Source organism: Ricinus communis, chromosome 5 (genome assembly GCF_019578655.1).
Source record: "Ricinus communis isolate WT05 ecotype wild-type chromosome 5, ASM1957865v1, whole genome shotgun sequence".
Lineage (NCBI taxonomy): Eukaryota > Viridiplantae > Streptophyta > Magnoliopsida > Malpighiales > Euphorbiaceae > Ricinus > Ricinus communis.
Genome location: NC_063260.1, coordinates 14268744 through 14291664, shown reverse-complemented (window position 1 = coordinate 14291664; position 22921 = coordinate 14268744). Strand labels below are relative to the sequence as shown.

Below are 22921 nucleotides of genomic sequence, written 5' to 3'. Positions count from 1 at the left end.
ACAGATAAGGACGTAGTAGACTGAGTCTACAATATAGATTTTAATTCAAAATATAAATGTAAGTTGAAATTATAAATTTAGCAACCAAACCATTCCCACTTTCAGAAACACGAAAAGGAGAATAGAGAAAAGGGAATAACAGAAAGGAAGTCAACAAATTGAAATCAATCCCCATATATTAATGGTGTTCATATAGAAAATTATTGAAATGATGACATTATTTAGTTATTTGGTCTCTCTTTTGAAGTGCCGTGATTTCAGTAATCAAATATGAATCGCATTACTAATGAATTCTTAGTGATTTTTTTTCTGTCACATTATCAAGTTGCTAGCTGTTATTGACAAATAAGATTAGTTTCACCATCTTCTCATAATAAGTGCCTGAGCAGAAAGCAATGACTTTGCTTAAACAGAATTAACAAATTGAAACAAAGGATATACTTTATTTCTAAGACAAAAATGATTGAGAGGCATAGATAATTCTATTCTTATAGAAAAAGCTTGTTACCAAAATGATGAAACATTGAACATTGTGGCAGAGATTATGGACCATAATTCTTTTTCCCTTCTTTAATCTGTCTTTGGGGTTATGATTGTTTATCAAGAATCCAAATTGGGTCTCATAACATTTTCATTGGTAAACTAGTTTATGATACAATCTTTTGGCCATTATTGAAATAGCATTACAATAGTCAAAGTATTTATCTTGCAAATACAACAATAATCAATATTTATTTTGTAATACGTAATTATCACAATACAAATCCCAACTGTCCAAATTGAAAATGACTTTCAAGAAATTTTACTTATTTTGTAAAATTCTTATATCCAACATTGAGACAAACATTCACTAGAGAGGAAACTGAGGAATTGTTTATAGCCTTTTTATGATGTTGCTATGCACCCAATTAATTTATGTTTTCTCTATCTAATTAGGAGTGATGTTGGTGATAATTAGTAAAAAAAAAGAAAAAAAGGAGCTTTGAAAGGTTAAATTCCTAACAATCGTAACTTGCCGTCTTGGAACATGTTTTCTACTAAACTAAACTATAGATGATGTGGATGGACAAAGACAAGAACCCTATTGTAATACCACTTAATGAAAAGATTAAAGACTATGATATATTTATTGGGCCTACCACCCAAATCAAAGCATCTCTAGTGGTAGAGAAGAAATTACAAATGATGGTGTTTAGATTTAGAAAATACCTATGATATTGGGTATTACTCGCAATCCATTATTAAAGTTTTTTTGAAAAAAAAAACTTTTTCTTCTAAAAAAGAAACACTTAAAAGGGTTAAGAAGTTGTAACTATTACTAAAATTATAAACTCTCACTTATACTGAAAACGTTATTCAATAAAATTCAAACTTTAGACTTTTAAAACAAAGCTGAAAATAACAATTAAACTACTTGTTGATTCAGCATTAGTAAAGTATTTGTAAATAAGTGGTAAACACACTCATGCTTCAATCAAAATCCATCATCCATTCAATATGCTTGTGCACCAAAAGGGCTTCACTCATGCAATGTAAACGATAATAATAAGAGGATCATAGAAAAAAAAGAGTGAAGATTTAAGAACCCAGATTCTTGAAGAAAATTAAGAGAATCCAATGACTATAAAGTGGGATCAAATAACAAACCCCATAATTAGACGGGAAAGGTGAGCAATTAATTTTGGAAAAATTATAAAAATATCCATATTTTTTTTATCAAAAATATAATGTGAACTTTCTTTTTATTTTTACTGCATGAGAATATTAAAAATATAATTTTTTAATTTTTTTTTAAAAATACAGTATTGATTGTTTTTTGATTTTTCTTTTGATAAAATAACTAAAAAACAATTATACTGTATTTTTTAAAAAATAAAAATAAATAAAAAAAGTTACAAAGTAAAAACGATATATTTTTATTGATTTTAAATTATTTAAAAAAATTTCTATTAATTTTACTAATGGAAGAAAGGCTTAATTCATACTTTGTCTGGGTTCTAAGCGATAGCCCATATATAGAAACCCAAACAGAAAAAGCAATAAAGCTTGCTTTATAATGAATAGCCCAGCATGTGCAAATGATCATGATCAGGTTTCTGGCCTTGTGCTCGTTTATGTTCAAATTATTTGTTAGTAAATTGCATCCTATCATTAATAGATGATCATCTCAAAGTAGAAAAGAAAAGAAAAGGTTTATATCATAGCCCCTACCTTATCTTCAACTAATTATTTAGCTCCTTTTATATATGCGTTTGGTTTCACACACTTAAACTAATTTCAAATATTAAAATATAATTTTTAAATGTTTATACATTTGCCTGTCAAATTTCAATAAATTAATACACCATTTCCATAATTTTCCACTACATTATATATGTGTAAATACAGATGTTTTACATATAAATATTAGTTATTTAACTCATAATTATTCACATAATAACAAAAATTAAATAATTACAAAATTTAAAATTATAAATACTTTGAAAGTTTAAAATAATTATAAATTTTTCAAATTTCAATTGATTATATATCAATAAATGTTAGCTATGAAGACATTAGTAGAAATATATTATTATAATGTATATATTTAACTTTCAGTATTTTTTTTATGAAATAATTCTTATTTTTCTGACTCATCAATAATATATATAGAGTACGTGGTATATAGTACATATACTTTAATTTTCCTCATATGTAATCTAGCTTTGTGCTTTGTTAATTGTCAGAGCAGCGGGAGCTGCTTAAATTCTTTAGAGATGAAATGAGTATCCTAAATTTCTGCTATTAACGACTATGGTTCCTTCCAAATTCCTAGGAACTATGACAGAATAATTCATTTTTGAGCTTTGGTTTGTGCAGAGGCAATCCATTCATTTTTGCATATCAGAGTGTTTTTGTCAATTTTTTTTTAAATTTAATAATTTAATTTGTACGGACCATGATTTTTACAGATAATAAAATATTATTTTAAATATTAAATACATATTTAAAATTTAAATTTAAAATATTAATTATTACTATCTCATTTAGATATTATTTTGAAGGTTATGATTTTATTAGTATTGCACATCCACCGACTGTATTTCTATAGCCTATCTCATTTGCACCACTGGTAGAACCTATCTGAATTTGCCTCCGAAGAAAATAGCCTTTGCGTCTGAACAATTCTGCATTATTCGTAAAATCTAACAAGCTTTCATTTACAGTTTCTATTGTGAATCTCAGGTGACAAGCTTTGTCTTATGCAGCTGCACGGGCTCAATGGTGTGATGAATTTAAAAGTGTGCAGTCCTATTTCCTGGCAGTGGCATGACTGTGACACACTGCTCTCAAAAGTGGAATAATGATATAAATATTAGTTTTATTTCAGTCATAAATTTTAATTTATTTAATTTAAATTATTATTATTTTCACTGTTTATACTACGTTTCAAATTCTTTATGGGAGTGTATTTCTTGTTTCTTCGGGTTAATTTTCATCTTCTATTTTTAATTACATTTATCAGTTAATGGTTTGTATCTAATTTATCACCATTATAATGGTTTATTAATTTACAGGTTGAGAAACATATTGATTTACGAATTGACACTCTAAATATTAAAAAGAAGTTGAACACATATTTGTACCCCATTTCATACTAGCTTTCATAAGTTCCTAAACTCTATTTCAAATAAAGTAAACTAAGCTTAATCAAAATATCACCCAATTTCTTTATTATTTATTTGTTCCTATTTTGCCTATACATGATGAATCCACTCCTCTATCTTTTAAAGTTTAATATGTCAAAGAACAGTCATACATTTAGCCGTTTTATATCTTTTAAATTTAGAGCATTATTAGCTGATAGATCACCATCATATATATAGTAATTTTTACGTGAATATTATATTAGGGCGCTTATTATATTTATTTTATTTAAATAATTATATTAAACCATAATCTATAAAAAGCTTCATTTAATTTGAATTCCAGCATTCAAGTATAAAAATAATGCCCATTGCCTAATATGTGTCTCATCTGTTGTATATGAAGTCTTTCTCATTAGTTTATATGAAATTACAATTAAGATTAAGGTTATCTAATTTAATATCTAGTTTTTTTCCCAACAAAACCTGAAATTAAAACATTTGATACTTTTGAACCGTTTTCAATATATATATATATAAAGAATTTCAATATAATAAACAATTATTTAATATCAAGAGTTATAAAGTACTTTATATTACCTAATAACTTAACAATATTAATCAACAATAAGTTCGATTAGCATCTTTCAAAAAAAAAGTTCAATTAGCAAACGACTAATATTAATCAATTTTCAAGAAATAATTCTAAGTAAGTATTAGTTCCCATTAGCTAATAAATTATTAGTAATAATTAATAATAAACTATAACGATAAACTTATTTAAATAAAAAACTATAAACGATAAATTTATTTAATAGTAATTTTTTTATTGAATAATAGGTAAGGCTTTATTGGTAAATTTGTTTATATCTATTCATTATTTTATATTGTGTTATGATAAATAAAAAGAAAAAAACAAAGAGCTAGAGTGCATTGGTGATTATGGAAGCACAGCACTAGTGGAAAAATTACTGGTTGAGGAATTGTAGATCATCTGCTGAAATTAGCATGAAGATATCTGTCGGCCGAGGCCTTTCATCCCTATTTCTGACAAGCTTATTAACATGTCTTAATTTGTAACACAGGAAGTTAGGGATTACATTTTCGTGTTCAGATTCCATAATCTAAAACATCATTAAGATACTCTCAAAAGAGCGAATATACACGTAACAGATGTAGAAATCTGTTACTGAAGTTGAAGTTCCAATTATATAAACCAGAGAAGCATACATGTCTTATAAACACAAGAAAATAATACACCAACACAGGCTTGTTACCAAGGAAACTGGAACTTGCTTTGCTTTAGTTAAACCTGAATAAGAATGTTGGGTGATTGGAGCGGAATTTTGGAGTGAGAATGGTCTCCTTCATAGGTGACGACTAACATAGCCGGATCTTGCAGACATCGTTCGACATGCTTCCTTGCAGGGCAGCCTCTCATGCTACTGCATTTGTAATAGCTCCTTCGCGAACAAATTATCAAAGATAAACATGTCAGCACCCAGAATTGACTGAAACCAAATATGGGGCACCTTAAGAACCCGCAACTTGAACTGTTATTCTAAAGGATGGTCCGAGTGAAGATAACACCCATGTCTAACATGTTTACTGGTGCCTCTAAGAGGACAGGCTAATAGTAAAGTTTTGACATCCTCTTTTAGGATTGTTCCAGTTTAAACTCGGTTAGATCGGTTTGAGGGATGTTTGGGGATGTCAGGAACTAAAACTGCTGGCTTCTTGATGAGGTCAGAGACTAGACTTTGGACCAGTTGACTGTCCAATGGTGAATCTATCCTATGGCTATTCTATTAAATTGCAGTTGCCTCTTGTTACCTTTTGTTTTTAATTTATTTTCCTAAGCCCATCCCACAGCCTACCAAAGAAAATAAGTAGAATTAAACACCTTGTGCCTTGCCAAGAGAAGTGGCAAATATCAAAGCATTTTAGTGATCAAACAGACACCAATTCATTTAAAAAAATTAAAGAAAAATACAGACATACCTAGGATAAGGAGATCCTTTAATGGGTTTCTGTCCATATTTCCTCCAAGTGTAATCGTCTGGAGGTATGTCTGCTAATTTACCACTTGAAGTAGCAGGAACTTGAATTATTTTCTTGATTCTCATTTTCCTATAAATCACACATAATTTAAGGAAGATTACATTAGAACTACCATTAATATCTAAACCAAACATTTCCATGCCAAATTATATGAGAATTTACCTTCTCTTTGAACAGTGACATCCTCCAGTTGAGGCAAGACACTTGGTACTATTTGTCTCTTCACTCTTAATCTCACTCTTACACTTTGAACTATGCATAGTAAAATCATCTCTAGATGCCATAATTTCAGATGATGAATAACCAACTGATCTCTTGCTCTTACCACTTCTATCATCCAAGCTTAAAAAAGATGTTCTTATCGGCTTTAATGGGGAGGGGTTTGATGAATTCATGACCAGACTGTTTCTGAAATCAGTATTGGTTTTAGTCTTGTGTTTTTGCACATACAAGTTGAAACTATTTGTGGGGGCTACTGAACCGGCTGATTGAATAGTCTGAAGGGGGAAAAACTGCCTAATATTGCACCCTGAAGAACTCATGATCAAAGGCATAGAATTGGGACTATCCATCAATTCGACAGGGTTTATCTTGACACTGGAAAGTGGCAAAGGACCTTTCTTTATTCTCTTAGGATGATCAGATTGTGTTGATCCATCAAGAAGAGTAAGTAGATTTCTGAATTCATTTACTGCACCTTGAGCTATCAGGCTCACTTCTTGAATGCTTCTCTTTTGATTTTTATCAGAAATGCAAGTGAAGAGAAAATGAGCTTGCCTGAAACTACTTTGTGCAACTTCATGAACTTTGAAATCCCCTCTGGGGGCCATTGAAACACATACACCTGAAGCTGATGCTTCCTTCGTGATCCTTATAAATAAAGGCCTTATAGGAAGGCAAATTAAAGCTATAAGTAGTTAAAAGAAGTGAACTAGACAGCCATGAATGATCATGTTTCTGACAATATAAGCTGAGTCAGAAGCAACTAAGTGAGCTGATCAAATCCAAGAAGATGCCTAGATAATCAATGGCAGCTTCGGATACAAAATAGACAGTTGAAATAATCGTAAAACAAGCATTAAACAATATCCAAAGAAAAAGAGAAAAATGAGAGAAGGTGAAAAGAAAATTGAAGAAGACAGAAAATGGTGGAGTAGAAACTAAGGTTATTTTATTCAAATCATGCTCAAAATTTGCAGGGTTTAAGTGTTTTAATAATAAAATGATTCAACAAAACTAATACTTTTGTAAAAAGGGAAACAATCGATTCAAAAAAGTGCATGTCTAACGAATTATAATTTCACAGTGATGGCAAAGTGAAGTAGTTTTTAATAAAAATACAACACCAATTATAAACAAAATGTGCATATATTAAGAAAAAGAAATGGTAAAATCCCTTCCACTTTTGATATTTATTATTATTACCCCCATTATATGTGGATTGTGGGGTCATGCAGTACATATTCATAAGATGACACAAAAAGATTCAAAGATTTAAGTGAAGAGATTTTGGATGCATGTGGCATATCAATCTCCACTTGCCTATGAATCTAATCCACTATAACTAGCCAACAAACCAACCAAGCATTTTGTAAGCAGTTTCTTTCACTCAAGAACTTGGACCATTGCCATTTATCCTTTTTGGATTCATGATTGAAGCATGCTTGTTCCTAAAGGGTGGCTTTTAGTGGCTTTGCCTCCACTCTTCCCATTGAAATTCTTAATTATTATTTTTTCTCCATTTATCATAGTAAAAAAAGGACTTCATAGGAGTATATCTGTCAAAGAAACTATCTTACCTACAATTTGTGGTGTGAACTTAGACATCTAGGATCATACCAGCACTAAGATACTTGAAAGGTAGACCAGATTTTAAGTCAAGCATCATCTGATCTTTGATGTTGAATACTGAATTTTATTAGAAAAGAATTTGCTATATGACATGCAATACTGGCCTTCAACAAAAATGAGTGCATAAAATCAAGTAACTCTAGTTTATATTTAAATGGATTTCATGTGTTGCTTTGCTAAGCTGGACCATTTAAGACAATGGATTCTTATAGTTTGGGCAAGGAAGAACTTGCAGCCACTTTAATTTATGCCTATTTTCTCTGTTATACAGTCATGGTTTTGTAGAGAGAAGCAAAGTTGAAATTGAGATTTACAATGTGGCTTCATAAAAATACTGGTATATGGACCACCAATATGATCCCTTGTTCCTGTCGTGCAGGCTGCAGTTCCGGGCAGGCCTAGATATATGTGTATTTTACTATTCAGCAACACAATATACCAACTTGATACGCTAAGTAAATCTGCTACAGAATCAAAACAGAGAAACAGATTGGTTTTCTGACAACTAGAAGATCATAATATGCTTTTAAAATGAGTTTATGGTCTCAAGATTTGTGAATTGTCTTAAAGTTAATGCAGAAAAAGTTGCCACAGATCTAGAAATAGCTCTAACAATGAAACATCTATCAAAAGTGAAAAAGCCTTCTTTGAATTGCTTCTCATGGACGCAAATCTGCTATCTCCATCTATTTGAAACACTAAAGCATCATTTTATTGTAACATTTTCATTTGGCCTGAAAGGTCATGGCAGGACAAGTGCTACCTGAAACCTGATAACTCTAACTGGAAAAACACCAAGACATTTACCGATTGAATGGTTAAACCACAAAAATATTAATGACAAAAGTTGCCAGGTTAAAATCAGGTAAGGTTACTGAAAACAATTGATATTATAATTTCTAAAATGTTATCAAAGACCAATCAATATTTGCAATAATGGTATACAGAACCAGAATGGATTTTCTACTTTCAGTTAAATGCTTATATCAACTTTCTAATTAAATTTTCATGAATAATTTCTTCTTCCGGCATAACTAAGTCTCGACCTTCTACTTCTTACTGGTGCTGACCAGTCCTCCCCATGAACTGCCATCTTGGCTCTCATTTTTCGGTACTCTCTTGATCTTAAAACTCCCTCCATAATGTTTATATCTTCAAGAATTTCGGGTCTAGAAAGAGATGTAAGACTAGGCAATATTTCCCTCTGAAAATCTTTCATTCTCCTTCCGCGTCTCAACCTAAGTCCAAATTCCTTTGCCTCCATGTCACTTATCTCAAATGGCTTTGATGAAACTGAATCGTCATCCACATTACTTTCTGTTAGATTCATAGCAATTAACTCGAAAGAATCAAAGGAACATAGTGGCTGCACCTTTCTCTCATTTTCCATCTCCTGATTGCAAGCTGATTGCTCTGTGTATATACGGATGAGCGATTCAGCTGCTTCTTGGATCAAAATATCAACTTTACCTGACTCTTCTTCCTTGTTGTAGCAGTCATCTTTTAAGTTACTGCCATCTAAAGTTCTTTGCTCATGCTCATCAGCCAAAACATCAGCAACTTGAGATTCTAACCGAGTTTTCAAATACTGATTCATGATGCCAGAATTTGCTGTCTTTGCACTGCTCGAATCATTATCAGAGATGCAGCAAGACTTGCAAGAAGCAGGAGACTTTCCATGCTCATATTGAAATGCATTTTGACTTAGATCAGTACATGAAAGAGTCACACTCTCTACTTCACTCTTCTCACTGCTCACTTCACCAGAAAGTTTAGACTTCAGCTCAACAATGTTATTTTTTAATTCGCCACTGCAGCAACCAAGGTCTTCTGAAATGATTGCTGGGGACCTAATCATGGGGTCTGTGCTCATATTTTTTCTGTTGAAATCCACATGAGCAAGGTGTACATGGTTATGTTCTTTAATCATGTCAGAAGCTTCATTGGAGAACTCATCAATATCTTTTTTCTGAAACACGGATGGGCAAGTTCCATCCTGCATGCCACCAATAAATCCATTAGAGCCACCATCTGAGCTTGCTCTTGAAGGATATGCAAACATATGATCATCTGAGCAACAAGATGAGTCATCAAGATGAGCTTTGTTAAGGTCTAATTGCCCTCCTTTATATGAAGCAAAAGTTTGCATTTTAGAGAAAAGATCATCAGATGGAGCATCATTAAGGGACCCCTTAGTTCCTGCATAAAAGACCAATAAAAGAAGCTAAATCATAGTAGCTAAACATATGCTCAAATTGCTGAAGAGCAAAATCCAGAAAGCACACATTCAACTCTATATAAATGTAACTAGTTCTGCACAGACGATTTGAAAGACACCTGCACTGGAAGAGGTCTGCTCTTGACAACATTCACTATATTCTTGAAAAGAGCTACTTTCTGTCGTCTCATGAAATAGACCTTTCTTCATACTGGTTGAAATGATTGGATCAGGGAAGCCAGAACCTTGAAAGTCATGCTTCTCTATGGAAACAGTTTCATGTTTTGCATATCCATTTGATATCCTCTCATCTGATTCTTCCAAATCAATAACATTTTGAGAACAGTAGAAAGTTCTATTAGTGAAATAAGTCCTCCCTGTACCTGCTATTCTTCTAGTATCCCCTCCAAGTCTAAGGGAAAGCTTCAATTCCTCTGCATTTGAAGAGTTACCTTCAGAAAGAGGAAGCTTATAGTCTATAGGACCCTCAAAACAATTCTGAGTGTTCCCTTTCTTTGGAAGATCTTCCTCAATGAGATTAATGAATTCATCCGCAGAAAGTCGAAGGTTAAGCGGACTGCAACCTTGGCAATCCTTTAAGAACTTCTGTCCTACAAAAGATGTTGAGTCCACCTGAAAGACAAGCTTAGCTCATTAAACCACAAAAAGGACATAGCATTGTGATTCTTATGCTATTTATCTAAGTCATCAATGAAGGGTAGATATGATAATATAATGTGTCTGACTGTTCCTTGACCATCTACAATGACATTATCTCTCAAGGAAAAAAGGTTCAGTACTATTTACATAAAAGCGAAGAGCTTCAAATATTAAGTCGTTATCAAGTCTCTGTTAACAATATTGCCAAGTTCTAATGGATGTTCTTGAGCAGAATTTTACATGGCACGTACAGAAAAAGTTAATTTCTTGTCACAGAATTGCAAAAAGAAAAAAACAAATCAATAATTATTGATTGACAAAAGCCATCCAAACCCCCTCCTCTCTAGAAGGAAGGATCACTCTAAATAGCATTTTCAAGTGTGGTCCTGCATTTACCTTAGAAGTCAAGGAGATTCTGGTCTGTTTCGCCGGTGATTCATGTCTTGTAGGATTTGTGAGAGGAAGTAGAGATGATTGAAGTTTTGGATTCCATAACTTGTAACTGCACTCTTCCCAGCCAAAATCCTTCATCATCGATTGTTGAACTCTGTATAGCCGATGGAGTTCATGTACCTAAGCAAAATCAATTACCATAAATAAGTATTTACAACAAAGATCCATCATTAGTGATATTTGTATCATGCAGAAGCAATGGAGTTTATGGACCTCAAGAAACTTTAGTAATAAACAAGATAGGTTGAGAAGACAAAAGATAAGTTATGGTTTTCACGTTAGTATAACTTCTATTCCACATTTATGTCTCATGGTTCACCCTAGACAAGTGGCATACTTAGTGAACCTAACCAACAAGCATACTTTAAGTCAAGAAAAGTAACAAGTATACTGATAAGCTATGTACCAAGGGAACACCTCAGTAGTAAAGGCTTGCGATCTCCATCAGGAGTTGATTTGAGTCCTCCTGGTGAGATCGCGGTTTGTGAGAGAAGGCAAGAGCTACCCCTATTATGTAGCTCTTCACCATTCCCATGCATCAAAAAAGTAAAAATAGGAAAAAGGAGAAAAGAAGTATTCAGGTAAGACATAGTAGAAAAGAGGCCCCAAGGATTCAGCACCCACTCAAAGGAATTACATGACATCAAATCTAGCTAACATTGTATGCCAAGGTGAGATGATACCTGATTCCTAAACATAACATCCTGATCAAGCATTGTCTGCTTCAAAACTTGTTTAACTGAACCTGTATATCTTTGCACTGGAATCAGATCAAAATCTCCTTGCATCATCATTTTCACCTTGCAGAATCGAAGTACATCGAATTATATCACATCTTGCAACCTCAAAGACAGTTCAGTTTCATGAGGAATCCTCCTGTAGTTGATACTCCATTTCTGGACAGCTTCCAAATATTGCTAGTAATGAAAAGGTGGCAGAAATTATACTTCCGAAACCAATTAATATAAGACATAAATTGTCAACAAAAAGTATCAAAACACGCACACACGCACACAAAAAGAAAGACAAATCCATGTACCATCTCTATTAGGCAACCATTAAAATAATGCAGATTATTTCTGAACGGAAACATATAATTCAAATAATTAGCATGTACACTCAGGGAGACTTAATCAAGGGTCTAGAAGTTACTTAGACACAGAATGAGATATTGAACAGCATCCTCCTATTCCTTGTACTTCCTCAATAATTGAGTTCTTAATATGCTGCCTTCTACCACCCCATATTTTAGTTGCAACTGAGACCCCAACAATTACGTACATCATTTCCTAATTTTTTAATTAGGCCTGAGTTCTTTGATAGCACATCCCCTTAAAGTATCTAAAGGCATGATCAGATTCCAATCCAAAATCTCTCTGCCAATTCTGGCAACTCCTTGATCACTATTCACTATAAGACAAAGTTCAGATTCCCTTAAGTCGATCAAAACATGTTTCTTCTCTAACCCCTGATTTGGGAATAAGAACCAATGAAGAAGTAATCTATAGAAAGAAAGTACAGACTCCATTCTAATACCATCTCAAGCATAAAGTTTCAATTTATACAATGCAGCATTACTACTACATTAATTCCATTAACACGCAATATAACTTTTGGAAAGAGCAGAAAGGTGTAAAAGGATTTATGCAGTCAACAAATTTCGATTCTAAAAGGTTTTGGTTGAAAGGTAAAACCTTTGATGCATTTTGATAAATTTTTTGCTCACTCGGAGCATAAATTAACATTTTCCTTTTTCTTCAGTGGCCGAAAGATTAACGTCCATCTATCCACAGAAATGAAAATCTGGCCAAAATATCTTCGCAAAACGCTAAAATAAATAACAAGGTTAAAAGAAAAAACTACAGCATACAGAGAGATTTTCTCAAAGCTCGGAAATTTATTGATGAATACAAGCTAAAATGATAAATAATATTGGAAACGACCATCAAGAAAAGAAGGACTATAAAAGAACCCATGAACCTCGCGATAAGCAACAGCCGAACAGGAATCTTTAACATGTTTTCTTTGGCATGAAATGAAGAATTGTAAATTCTAATACTAATAACATAAAAAATGACATTTAATCATATAAAAAAGAAAAGAAATAATAATTCCACTCCCAGCTCATAGATAAAAAGATACGTAGATAGAATAGAAAAAACACACATAAAACAAACTATAAATAACAAAGAAACAAGATTAGAAAACTCAAATCCCAAAAAGAAAAATGTGGAAAGAAAGAAAGAGAAAAAGAAAAATTACCAAGAAAAACAAAAACAGGAAAGAGAGAAGCAGAAAATATAATCTGTTGGTGCTTCTTAAAATCCCACAATAAACATGAAGAAAGAGAAACAGGAAAGCAAATGATATAATTTATGTATAGGATATAATAAAAGAAAGACAAGTTAAGTCAAAAAGAAAGAGAGAGAGAAGGGGCATATAAAAGAAAAAGAAATGAGAGAAAAAGAAAGGGAATCAGATCACTATGTAGAAGAAAAGAAGAAGAAGAAGAAGAAGAAGAAGAGAACCCATCCAAGAAAGTTTATTTCTTTCTTTCTCTTTCTCTTTCTTTAGGCAATGCATATGACACTGAGCTCAGTGGCTTGTTTTGTGTTTGTGCTGTGTGTGTGGGATGATGATTATTATTATTATTATTAATTTTTTTTTTTTATGGGTTATAGAATTTAGGCTTTAAAGATTGATGACAGTTTCAACTGCAAAAGCACGATGGTGGTTATTTTATATGTCCTTTTTCTTTGCTTATTTTACTACTTTGTCCCTCCTTTGATTCTCTCCCTTTCCTTTTCTCCAAACACCATGGTCCCCTCCCCCCATATAATTGCCCTACATATAATGATAATAATAATTAATGCATTTGTGCTATACACTTTTTAGCCTTCATGCTGCCAAAATAAGATCAATTAGTGTAAACTTGGCTCAATTATTTCTAAATAAATGATATATTTTAACTTGTTTTCAATTTTGGAAACTAGTTTCAATAATAATTTAATTTGATATTAATTTTAATTATAATCTCTCATTAAATTATTAACTAAAATTTATTAATATAATTGTAATTCCAGCAAAAATAATAATAAAATCGATCTATAATTAATAATGACATCATTTAAATAAATAAATAAATAATGTAACAGCAAAAGTTTTTGTTTAATATTAAATTATTTTTTATTAGGATTCAGAAGAAGATATTACAATCCAACTTCCTATTATTTCTTTTTGTGATTTGTTTTAGGGTTTAAAGTATTTCACATTCTATATTTCTATTTTAAATGCTGATCTAATTTCTTTTTAAATTGCCGAGTAAATATGATTGATTACTGACAGCTAACGTTATTATCAAAATAGATTGATAATATTGAAAAAATAAAAATTATGTATTAAATCTACAAATAAGTGTAAAGTATAGGACTTATTTGGTAATTGAGCTTTTCTCATGACATCAATTAGTGTAAATTTGAATTTCAATGAATCATGGAATGTCTTGGTTAATATTTTCATTTATTATTTCTGATGAGGTAATAAAAAATATTATTTTAATTGTATAGTCTATAGCATACTGTACTTTAATGACGAAAAATAACTTAACATAGTTATTTAAATTTGATTTACAATTATTTGGATTTGAAATAATCTGACAACAAAATTCTAAATTTAGGGAGAGTTGAACCTAGAAAATAGGTGTTAAATTAGGATATGCACAAACATTAAAAGAAAAAAAGACTGAAACAAATTTTTTATTGATGGCAAATTTAAATCCTATGGGTGTACAGTATTATATAAATTTATAAAATTGATATTATTTTAATTTTAATATTTAATTAATATATTATTTTATGTTTATTAAAAATTTATAATATTTTTAAAATTTAATTAATGATACTTGATAATTATAAGAATTATTTATATAATTTTGACTTTTAAAAATAATTAAAAACTTAAATTCATTGAAAATTTATATTAGTAAAAGAAATATAAAATAAATAAATTATTTAAATTAATATTAATTAATGATGGATTGCTATAATAATACTCTAAAAGAACCTCAAATTTAAAAACTAAAAGGAAAATAGTTTAATCATGTGCACTGTAATGATTAGATAAAAAAGAGTTTACAATGGTTGTATGCATTATTTAGCAATTAATAATTATTTTCTCCTTTATGCTAATTCAAATATGCATTTTTTAAAAATAATTCTTAAGTCAGTTTACTATATTATTTATAGATAAAATTATAAAAAAATTATTTTATTATTAAAATTATTTTAGTTTCGATTTAGTAATCGAACAATTTTAATTATAAATTATTTATTATGAATTTAGACATATCTTTTTAATAAAATTAAATAATAAATTACAAAGAGCTCTTCATGAAAAATGATCGAGCTCAGTTCTTAAGGGATGAAATGGCAATTGAACGTACTCTTCCTCTCATATATGTTAGAACCAAAACTAAAACCAATCCTGAATTGAGTTCAGGTTTATGATTGCTGCCATGACTGTTGATTGCAAGAGGAGTAATCCCTTCAATGCAAGAGGGGAAGAAGAAGAAGAAGAAGAAGAAGAAGAAGAAGAAGTAAGCTGATGGATAAAGAATGAAGGAAAGTAGGGTAAAGTTGATGGATGTTCTCCTTTTCCTTTTTCATTGTTTAATCATACACTATAAGATTTTCAAATAGATACTTCCATTTGTAATTATCAAAAGTTGCTTTGGCAAAACAAAGATAAAAAAGAAAATAAAAAGATGTTTATTATTGCATATTTGTCATTTCAATTATGAGATAATTAATTATAAAATTACAATTCCTTATATCAAACAAAAAGAAAAGGATATTCTGTTTTAAGAATTTTGGTACTTTAAAACAATAATTAAATTGTTTTAGGAGTAGAATAATTATAAATATCATCATTGACTTTACTTGTAATCATTTAACTAATAATTCAATTTATGAGTGATAAATTTTGTTGGGGCATTTCGACCTACCAATCTTTTACTAAAAATATAAAAGACAAAGGGATATCCCCTTAACTGGTACTTTGACTGAGACCCTTTTTGGATGATTTTTCCTGGATTTAGATGTTTTCTGGAAACAATTTTAAGGTCCAATAAATTAGGTATATGATCTCATTCTTCTACTGCATAAACAACTTCTAAGAAAATATGTATTCATATTTTTTATTTGTTATACAATAATTTATTATAAAATCAAAAGAAGGAAATTGTGAGATATCTTTTTAAGGTTTCAACTTTTTGCATTGCAAATTAGATATTTGCAATTTCTAATTCAGAGAGTTTAATTTTCATGAAAAGAATTGGCTCATCAAAAATAAAATAAGGCAGAGAGGATAGACAACAAATGGGCCATGGATTTGGTCCCCTTCCAGGCAAAGAAGTAAAGTGTCTTGAAAACAAAAGTATAAAAGCTGGTACCTTTTGGGCTTTTGCGGGTACCTTTTGCATTTCTGCAATAAGAAGAGGGCAAATTACACGATCTACAGTTTTTTTTTTTTTTTTTTTTTTTTATAAATTATATCTTTTTTTTTTCTTTTTCTGTTTTCATATTTATTGTAACCTTTCTTTTACATTAATACGGTTTTTACAACTATTCTTTTCATTTGTACTGTTTTATATTTTTTTTATAAAATAATTTAGATGATTCTTTTCTTTTATTTTCTTTTTAGTTTATTGCAAACTTTGGCCTTAAATTATTATAAGAACTAAAATTATAAAATTAATTACTGGGTATAGTATGTCTCTTAAGAAACTGACCTGAGTAATTGTTAAATTTATGTGATCAATGAAGAGTATATGTTTGATATATGAATTCTGAGATTACAATGTTTGATGATTGAGTATTTATATACAAGAGATACAAACGGTAGCATAATCTAAACTGGTTGCCTTGTAAACTCTGTCCAACGTTCCTTTCTGTTTATGGAAGGTTGAAGTGACCACTCCCTGTCATAGGGATGGTTTCTCCCTTTTCCTGTAGCCTGTGATGAGTAGCCTTACACAGATTTTCTGCCTGTGCAATGTCTGAGGCTACCTTTCCTGCTTTCTTTAGTCTACTGTCTTCAATACTCCCCCTCAAGATGGATTCGTAGATGTTGATCGAACCTATCTTGTTAAGAATGGTTTGGTGACTATTTTTATTGAGAGCTTTTGTAAAGATATCGGCCAGCTGATCTTGGCTTTTAACGAATGGTGTTTCAATTTCTCTTGATTGTACTTTCTCTCTGATGAAGTGGCAGTCCACTTCAATGTATTTGGTACGTTCATGAAACACTGGATCGGATGTAATATGACGAGCTGCCTAATTGTCGCAAATCATCTTCATAGGTCCATTGCATCCGATTTTTAAGTCTTGGAGGACTTGCTTGATCCAGGTAAGTTCACTGGCTGTAAAGGGCATGGCTTGATACTCAGCTTATGCACTAGACCTTGCCACAACACTTTATTTCTTACTTTTCCAAGTCACAAAGTTTCCTCATATGAAGGTGCAAAAACCTGTGGTTGATTTTCTATCACAGCTCCCTGCCCAATCCGCATCAGAGAAGCCAACTATGGTGTCAGTGTTGTTTTTCTTCATCTAGATTCCTTGCCCTGGGGTGCCCTTGAGATACCTAAGTATCCTGTCGATAGCTTCTGAGTGGTTGGTATGGGGTGCGTGCATGAATTGGCTTACCATGCTTATAGCATATGCAATATCATGCCTTGTGATGGTTAAGTAGATTAACTTCACTACCAGACGCTGATATTGACCTATGTTTGAGACAGACTCGCCATCTTCCAAATTAAGTCTGACACTGGTTTCCATTGGAGTGTTGGTTGGCTTGAATCCTAGTTTTCCAGTCTCCTTTAGTAGATCGAGGGCATACTCCTTTGAGATAAGAATAGTCCTTTGTCTGATTTGGCCATTTCAATTCCAAGAAAATATGACAGTTGACCTAAGTCTTTGATGTCAAATTCCCTTTTTAGACCTTACTTGACTTTTTTAATTTTTTGGTCATCATTTCCTGTTATTATGATGTCATCAACATATATAAGGATAACAATAGTATATGTGTGTGTATGCTTGACAAACATAGAGGAATCAGAGGTGCTTTTACTGAAATTAATATTCAAAAGAAAGAGGCTTAATTTGGCATACCATGCTCTTGGGGACTGTTTCAATCTGTAGATAGCCTTTTTTAGTTTACATACTAGAGAGGAGTCTGATGTAGATTTATGGCCCGAGGGAAGAGTCATGTATACTTCTTCTTCTAAGTTACCTTGAAGGAAGGCATTCTTCACGTCCATTTGGAAAATATTCCACCCTAGGTTAGTAGCAACAGATAATAAAATTCGAGCAATGTTCATTTTTGCAACAGGGGCAAAGGTTTCTTGGTAATCAACTCGGTAGGTTTGAGTGAATCCCCTGGCTACTAACCTAGCTTTGTGCCTTTCAACTGTCTCATCACTCTTATATTTTATCTTGTATACCCATTTGTACCCTACGATTTTTTTTTTGGTGGTAGAGGCACAACGTCCCATGTGTGGTTTCTTTCTAGGGCTTGAAGTTCTTCTTTCATGGCCTCACACTACTTTGGGTTGGTGTTGGCTTCATAGAAGGATGTGGGTTCGGTGTGAGCTGTAATATTGCTTAGTTAGGTCTGGTATGTGCTTGAGATGTTATCATATATGATGGAGTGTTGGATTGGATACGATATCTTGTGAGACACATAATCTCGAAGTTTTGCAGGAGGACGAGTCTGTCGAGTGGATCGTCTCAAGGTAATTTCTTCTTGAGTAGCTTCAGATCCATCTTCTAAGTTGGTGTGTTCACTTCCTCCCCCTGAAGGAATTGCGCTTGAGGAGATAGTTGGTTCTGAGTTTCCCTCGGGGTGAGCATCTTGGTCTTGTTGGCTACTGTCAGACAAAACAAGGTTGTGCGAAAATAAAAGAGTGTGTGGCCCATGAGTGTGTAATAAAGGAGTCTGACAAGGACGAGAATAATAAGACTCATTTTCACTAAAGGAGACATCCCGTGATACATATGTCTTGTGAGTGGAAGGATCATAACATTTATACCCTTTTTTTTGTGAGGAGTACCCTAAGAAAATGGTTTTAACAGAACTTTTGTCAAACTTATGATGGCGTTTGACATGAACATAACAAATGCATCCAAAAACTCTGATGTGCCCTAATTCTATTTTGCGTCCTTTCAGAATTTCTAACGGACTTAGATTCTGTAAGCTTTGTCGACAGGAGGTTCTGTGACCTCAAGCTCTCGTAGCTTGGGTCCAGTCCTCCCAAGTACGTGTAAACTAGATCTTGTTCTGATCTCCTCTGAATTTCTTGTGGGTCAGTCGTAGGAGGAAGGTAGTTCTGAAGTTATTCCCATCGGGTTAAGACTTCAGTGGCAATATTCCGAACCACTCCTTGTCCCTTGTGTGATATGTGTGAGTTCTTGCTTGAGATTAAATATATGTGCAAAGTTTTGTTGATGTCCATATAAATCTTTCATTTTTGTCCATACTGCCTGTGATGATTCTAACAGCATGCATAGCCTGGAAATTTGGGGCTCCATTGTATTGGTTAGCATAGACATGACCGTGTGGTCCATTGTCTGCCATTCTTCTAATTTTTCTGCTTCTTCTTCCGTCAGGGCTTCTGGCCTGTCTGGCTTGGGTTTGGGTTTATTCCCTGTAATGAACCCTAGTTTCCTCATGCCACTAAGCCCGATGTAGACAGTTTTAGACCACTCAAAGTAATTTTGATTACCTCTCAAAATTACACTAGTTAATCTGAAAAGAATTGTGGGTTGGTTTTTATTTGCTTTGATTGATACTGCACAGGTTTGAATCCTGCTCTGATACCATGTTAAATTTTTGTGATCAATGAAGAGTATATGTTTGATATATGAATTCTGAGATTTCAATGTTTGATGATTGAGTATTTATATACAAGAGGTACAAATGGTAACCTAATCTATACTGGTTGCCTTGTAAACTCTGTCCAATGTCCCTTTCTGTTTAGAGAAGGTTGAAGTGACCACTCCCTGTCACAGGGATGGTTGCTCCCTTTTCTTGTAGCCTATGATGAGTAGCCCTGCACAGGCTTTTCTACCTGTGCAGTGTCTGAGGCTACCTTTCCTGCTTTCTTTAGTCTACTATCTTCAACAGTTATTCACTTGACTCAATACTCACATGAAAGCAATAGCTACCGGGACTAATGGAACTGTTAAAAATACATATATATTGAGAACTCTCCATTTACAGTAAGCATGCTTGCTATTTGTTGAAATTCAACAAAATACAATCAATAAGAACTTAAAAACTAGATGAGTTAACGTAAGAAAATTTGATATAGAGAGAATATCAAAGTAAAGAAAATCATGGTTGTTCTTCTCTTATATAATTTAATCTTCTAATGCTCTTAATTTGCTGAAGTTTAGTTTAATGAAGATGCAAGATGATAAGTAAAATCGATAAAAATTGTTTGAATGTATTTTATTCTCAAGTTCACATGCAGATTAACATGTGTCCTTTTTTTCTTTTCTTTTTTCTTTTAAGATTAGTGCAAAATAAATATAAAAATTGAAGGAGAGACACTTGTTGAAGCATGCACGAAAATATGTATCTTCTTTGTTTGACACTTATTTATATTAATCTCTTATAGAGAAGTCAATTAAAATTAATTAAGTGTAGATGATAGTTCTAATTAACTGAAATAAATTAATAAAATAGCATTTGATGCAATAAAGACAAGAATTACAAATGATCCTTTAAGCTTTCAAGGAGGTCCAATGACAAGATCCAAGTTCAAAAGGATGCAAAAAACTTTGTTGGGCTTAATTAAAGACATTTGGAGTGTTCAAACACAACAAGGCCCATCCCAAGATTTAGGATTGCAAAAAGGATCCAAAATTATCAATTTAGTGCAATAAGTTTGGGCTGAACTCATAGGTCCAATAAGATTCATTTGAAGCATCTTTTATTTTTATTTTATTAGGTTTTTCTTAAGTTATAGTGTGATTAGTTGTCTTTTAGAGTTACAAAATAGATGCATATAATTAATCATAATTTGGAGTTACAAAATGGATGCACATTATTAGTTGTCATTTCGGAGTTACAAAATGAGTGACATCAATGTAAAAACAATCACTTTTAATAAGTTTTAAAGGGAATTAAAGGAAAAAACGTGGGGAAGCTCTAAAGACATCCATTTAGGTTTCTTTGTCTTGTTTTGGCTATAAATATCAAAGCCAAATCCATTTGTAAACATAGAATTTTGAATGATAATCTTTGTTTGCTCTTTGTGACTGTTTTTGCTTAAGTTCTTGCATGAACTTTGAACTTATCAAACTATTTTTAGTTTGTGGCGTTCTCTAACCAAAATCTTGTGTTTGATTCATAACTTATCAAATCATACTTGGTTTATGGCGTTTGAAGTTGAATTCAAGTGCTAGTTTCATTGTTGGAACTAGTTTTTCCTAACTTCACTTGAGGAGATCCTTGGGTTTTGGAATCATCTTGATTGGAGGGTGTTTTCTTGCATTTCATATGTATCATAACTCATTAGTTATTGGGGTGTGTGGTTGCTAAGATGATGATTTCCTATCAGCATTCATAATTTAAAGTAAAATAAATCTCTTTTTCTTATTAATCATGAGTCAGTTTAATTTCTTTCTTATCACCACTTCTGCTTTTTCTTCTTTGGCAAATTATGTCTGGTTAAAGCATATAATACTACTATAATTGTATTTAGATCCGCTATAAAATAAGAACAACAAGAGTTTTATAAGAAATTATTGTTGAAATTGTTATCTAATCAAAGTTTGTAGTTGTTCTAAGAAACAATTAGTCGGTCTTATTTTTAAATCTATGTGGTAGCTAGTCTAGTTGGTGAGAACATAAATGTCCAAATTGATGCATCTCTTTCTCAACCTCATCGTCTTCCTTTTTCTTTCTCTTCTTCTGTTTTCTTAAATTGTAATATTATAGCCGTGACTTTTGAATTTATTATTGTTATTATTAGCCAATTTTGAGATGGATAATAAAATGCCAAATCTTCATATAAGTGGACCATATGTCGTCAGTAAGATAATTATTATAATTGTTGTGCTATTTGTTGTGTTTTTGAATTTGTAGACTTTGTTCCTGGAAAACAATGTAAAAAAGAAAAAAGAAAAAAACAGAGCGAAGAGTTGATAATGGTGACTTAAGGAAAAAGATGAAGATAATATAGAAAAAAAAAATAATTTAGGGTTAGGTCATAAATTGGAGAGATTAATGTCTTTTTATATTTTTTTAGAGTAGATGGGTCAAAGCCATAAGAAATTTAACAGTAGTTTCTTCAAATATATGTATTGTTAATGGAAGGGTTTAAATATTCCAGTTTAGATAGTTTAAGGTTATATATTTGTACCAAAAGAAAGATGAGGGGTTGATGTGCCTATTGGGATAAACACGAGATACATATATGAGCCTTTTTCCCTTTCTTGAAAGCACTTGTTTGTGTGACGTGGCTTCCGCGTGCACTTTTTTAGGATAAATAATACGTATAAAGGGTTAATTTAGCACTTAAACTTGTGTTATTGGGCCAAATAAGTTGAATTATAACTTCTTCAAACAAGTAGGCCTAGAATTTATGTTTTTAAGGTCTTTTAAATCAATATTTGACTAAATCAAGTTTTTGAGTTTCAGTCTCACTATTAAGAGAGTGACTAAATTCTTTCTTTTTTTATATAAAAATATTCTTTAACTAAAATAGCACTATTTTACATTTTTATCTTTTAGCAATCGGTATTTTTTATATTTTTATCCTTTTTTCTTTTTTACTTTAAACGAGTAATTTACTTCTTCTCTTTAATCTTTCAAGGCCATCAAATTTCAGTTATTTTAGTTATTCTCAATTTTTCACTATAACTCCAAATCTTTAATAAACTCAAATTGAAATTAATCATAAGAGGAAAATGGCACAACTAAAATTGAACTCAAAAGAAAAAATATTAGCTTGAGTTTTAGTGCCTCGTGGTTTTAGGTGAAGTGG

General features: G+C 31.8%; 2 protein-coding genes across 4 annotated transcripts; both read right to left on the bottom strand.

The window, feature by feature from the left end:
* Nucleotides 1-4715: 4715 nt before the first annotated feature.
* On the bottom strand, nt 4716-6980 carry LOC8279640 (probable WRKY transcription factor 21). The gene is made up of 3 exons (XM_015725730.3): nt 5850-6980; nt 5628-5756; nt 4716-5089 (listed from the first exon to the last, which is right to left on the bottom strand). The coding sequence occupies exons 1-3, from the start codon at nt 6515-6517 to the stop codon at nt 4933-4935; spliced, it is 954 nt and encodes a 317-aa protein (XP_015581216.1). The 5' UTR covers nt 6518-6980; the 3' UTR covers nt 4716-4932.
* A 1429-nt stretch (nt 6981-8409) lies between these two features.
* LOC8279641 lies at nt 8410-13696 on the bottom strand. 3 transcript variants are annotated; one of them, XM_048374842.1, is made up of 5 exons: nt 13132-13696; nt 11553-11786; nt 10813-10989; nt 9876-10389; nt 8410-9737 (listed from the first exon to the last, which is right to left on the bottom strand). In XM_048374842.1, exons 2-5 carry the CDS (start codon nt 11661-11663, stop codon nt 8545-8547), a joined length of 1995 nt encoding a protein of 664 aa, XP_048230799.1. In that variant the 5' UTR covers nt 11664-11786; nt 13132-13696; the 3' UTR covers nt 8410-8544. The 3 variants fall into 3 exon arrangements, with proteins under 3 accessions (XP_048230799.1, XP_048230800.1, XP_048230801.1); XM_048374843.1 differs by lacking the exon at nt 13132-13696 and adding an exon at nt 12564-13040; XM_048374844.1 differs by lacking the exon at nt 13132-13696 and having other exon boundaries at nt 11553-12542.
* Between the last annotated feature and the right edge of the window lie 9225 nt (nt 13697-22921).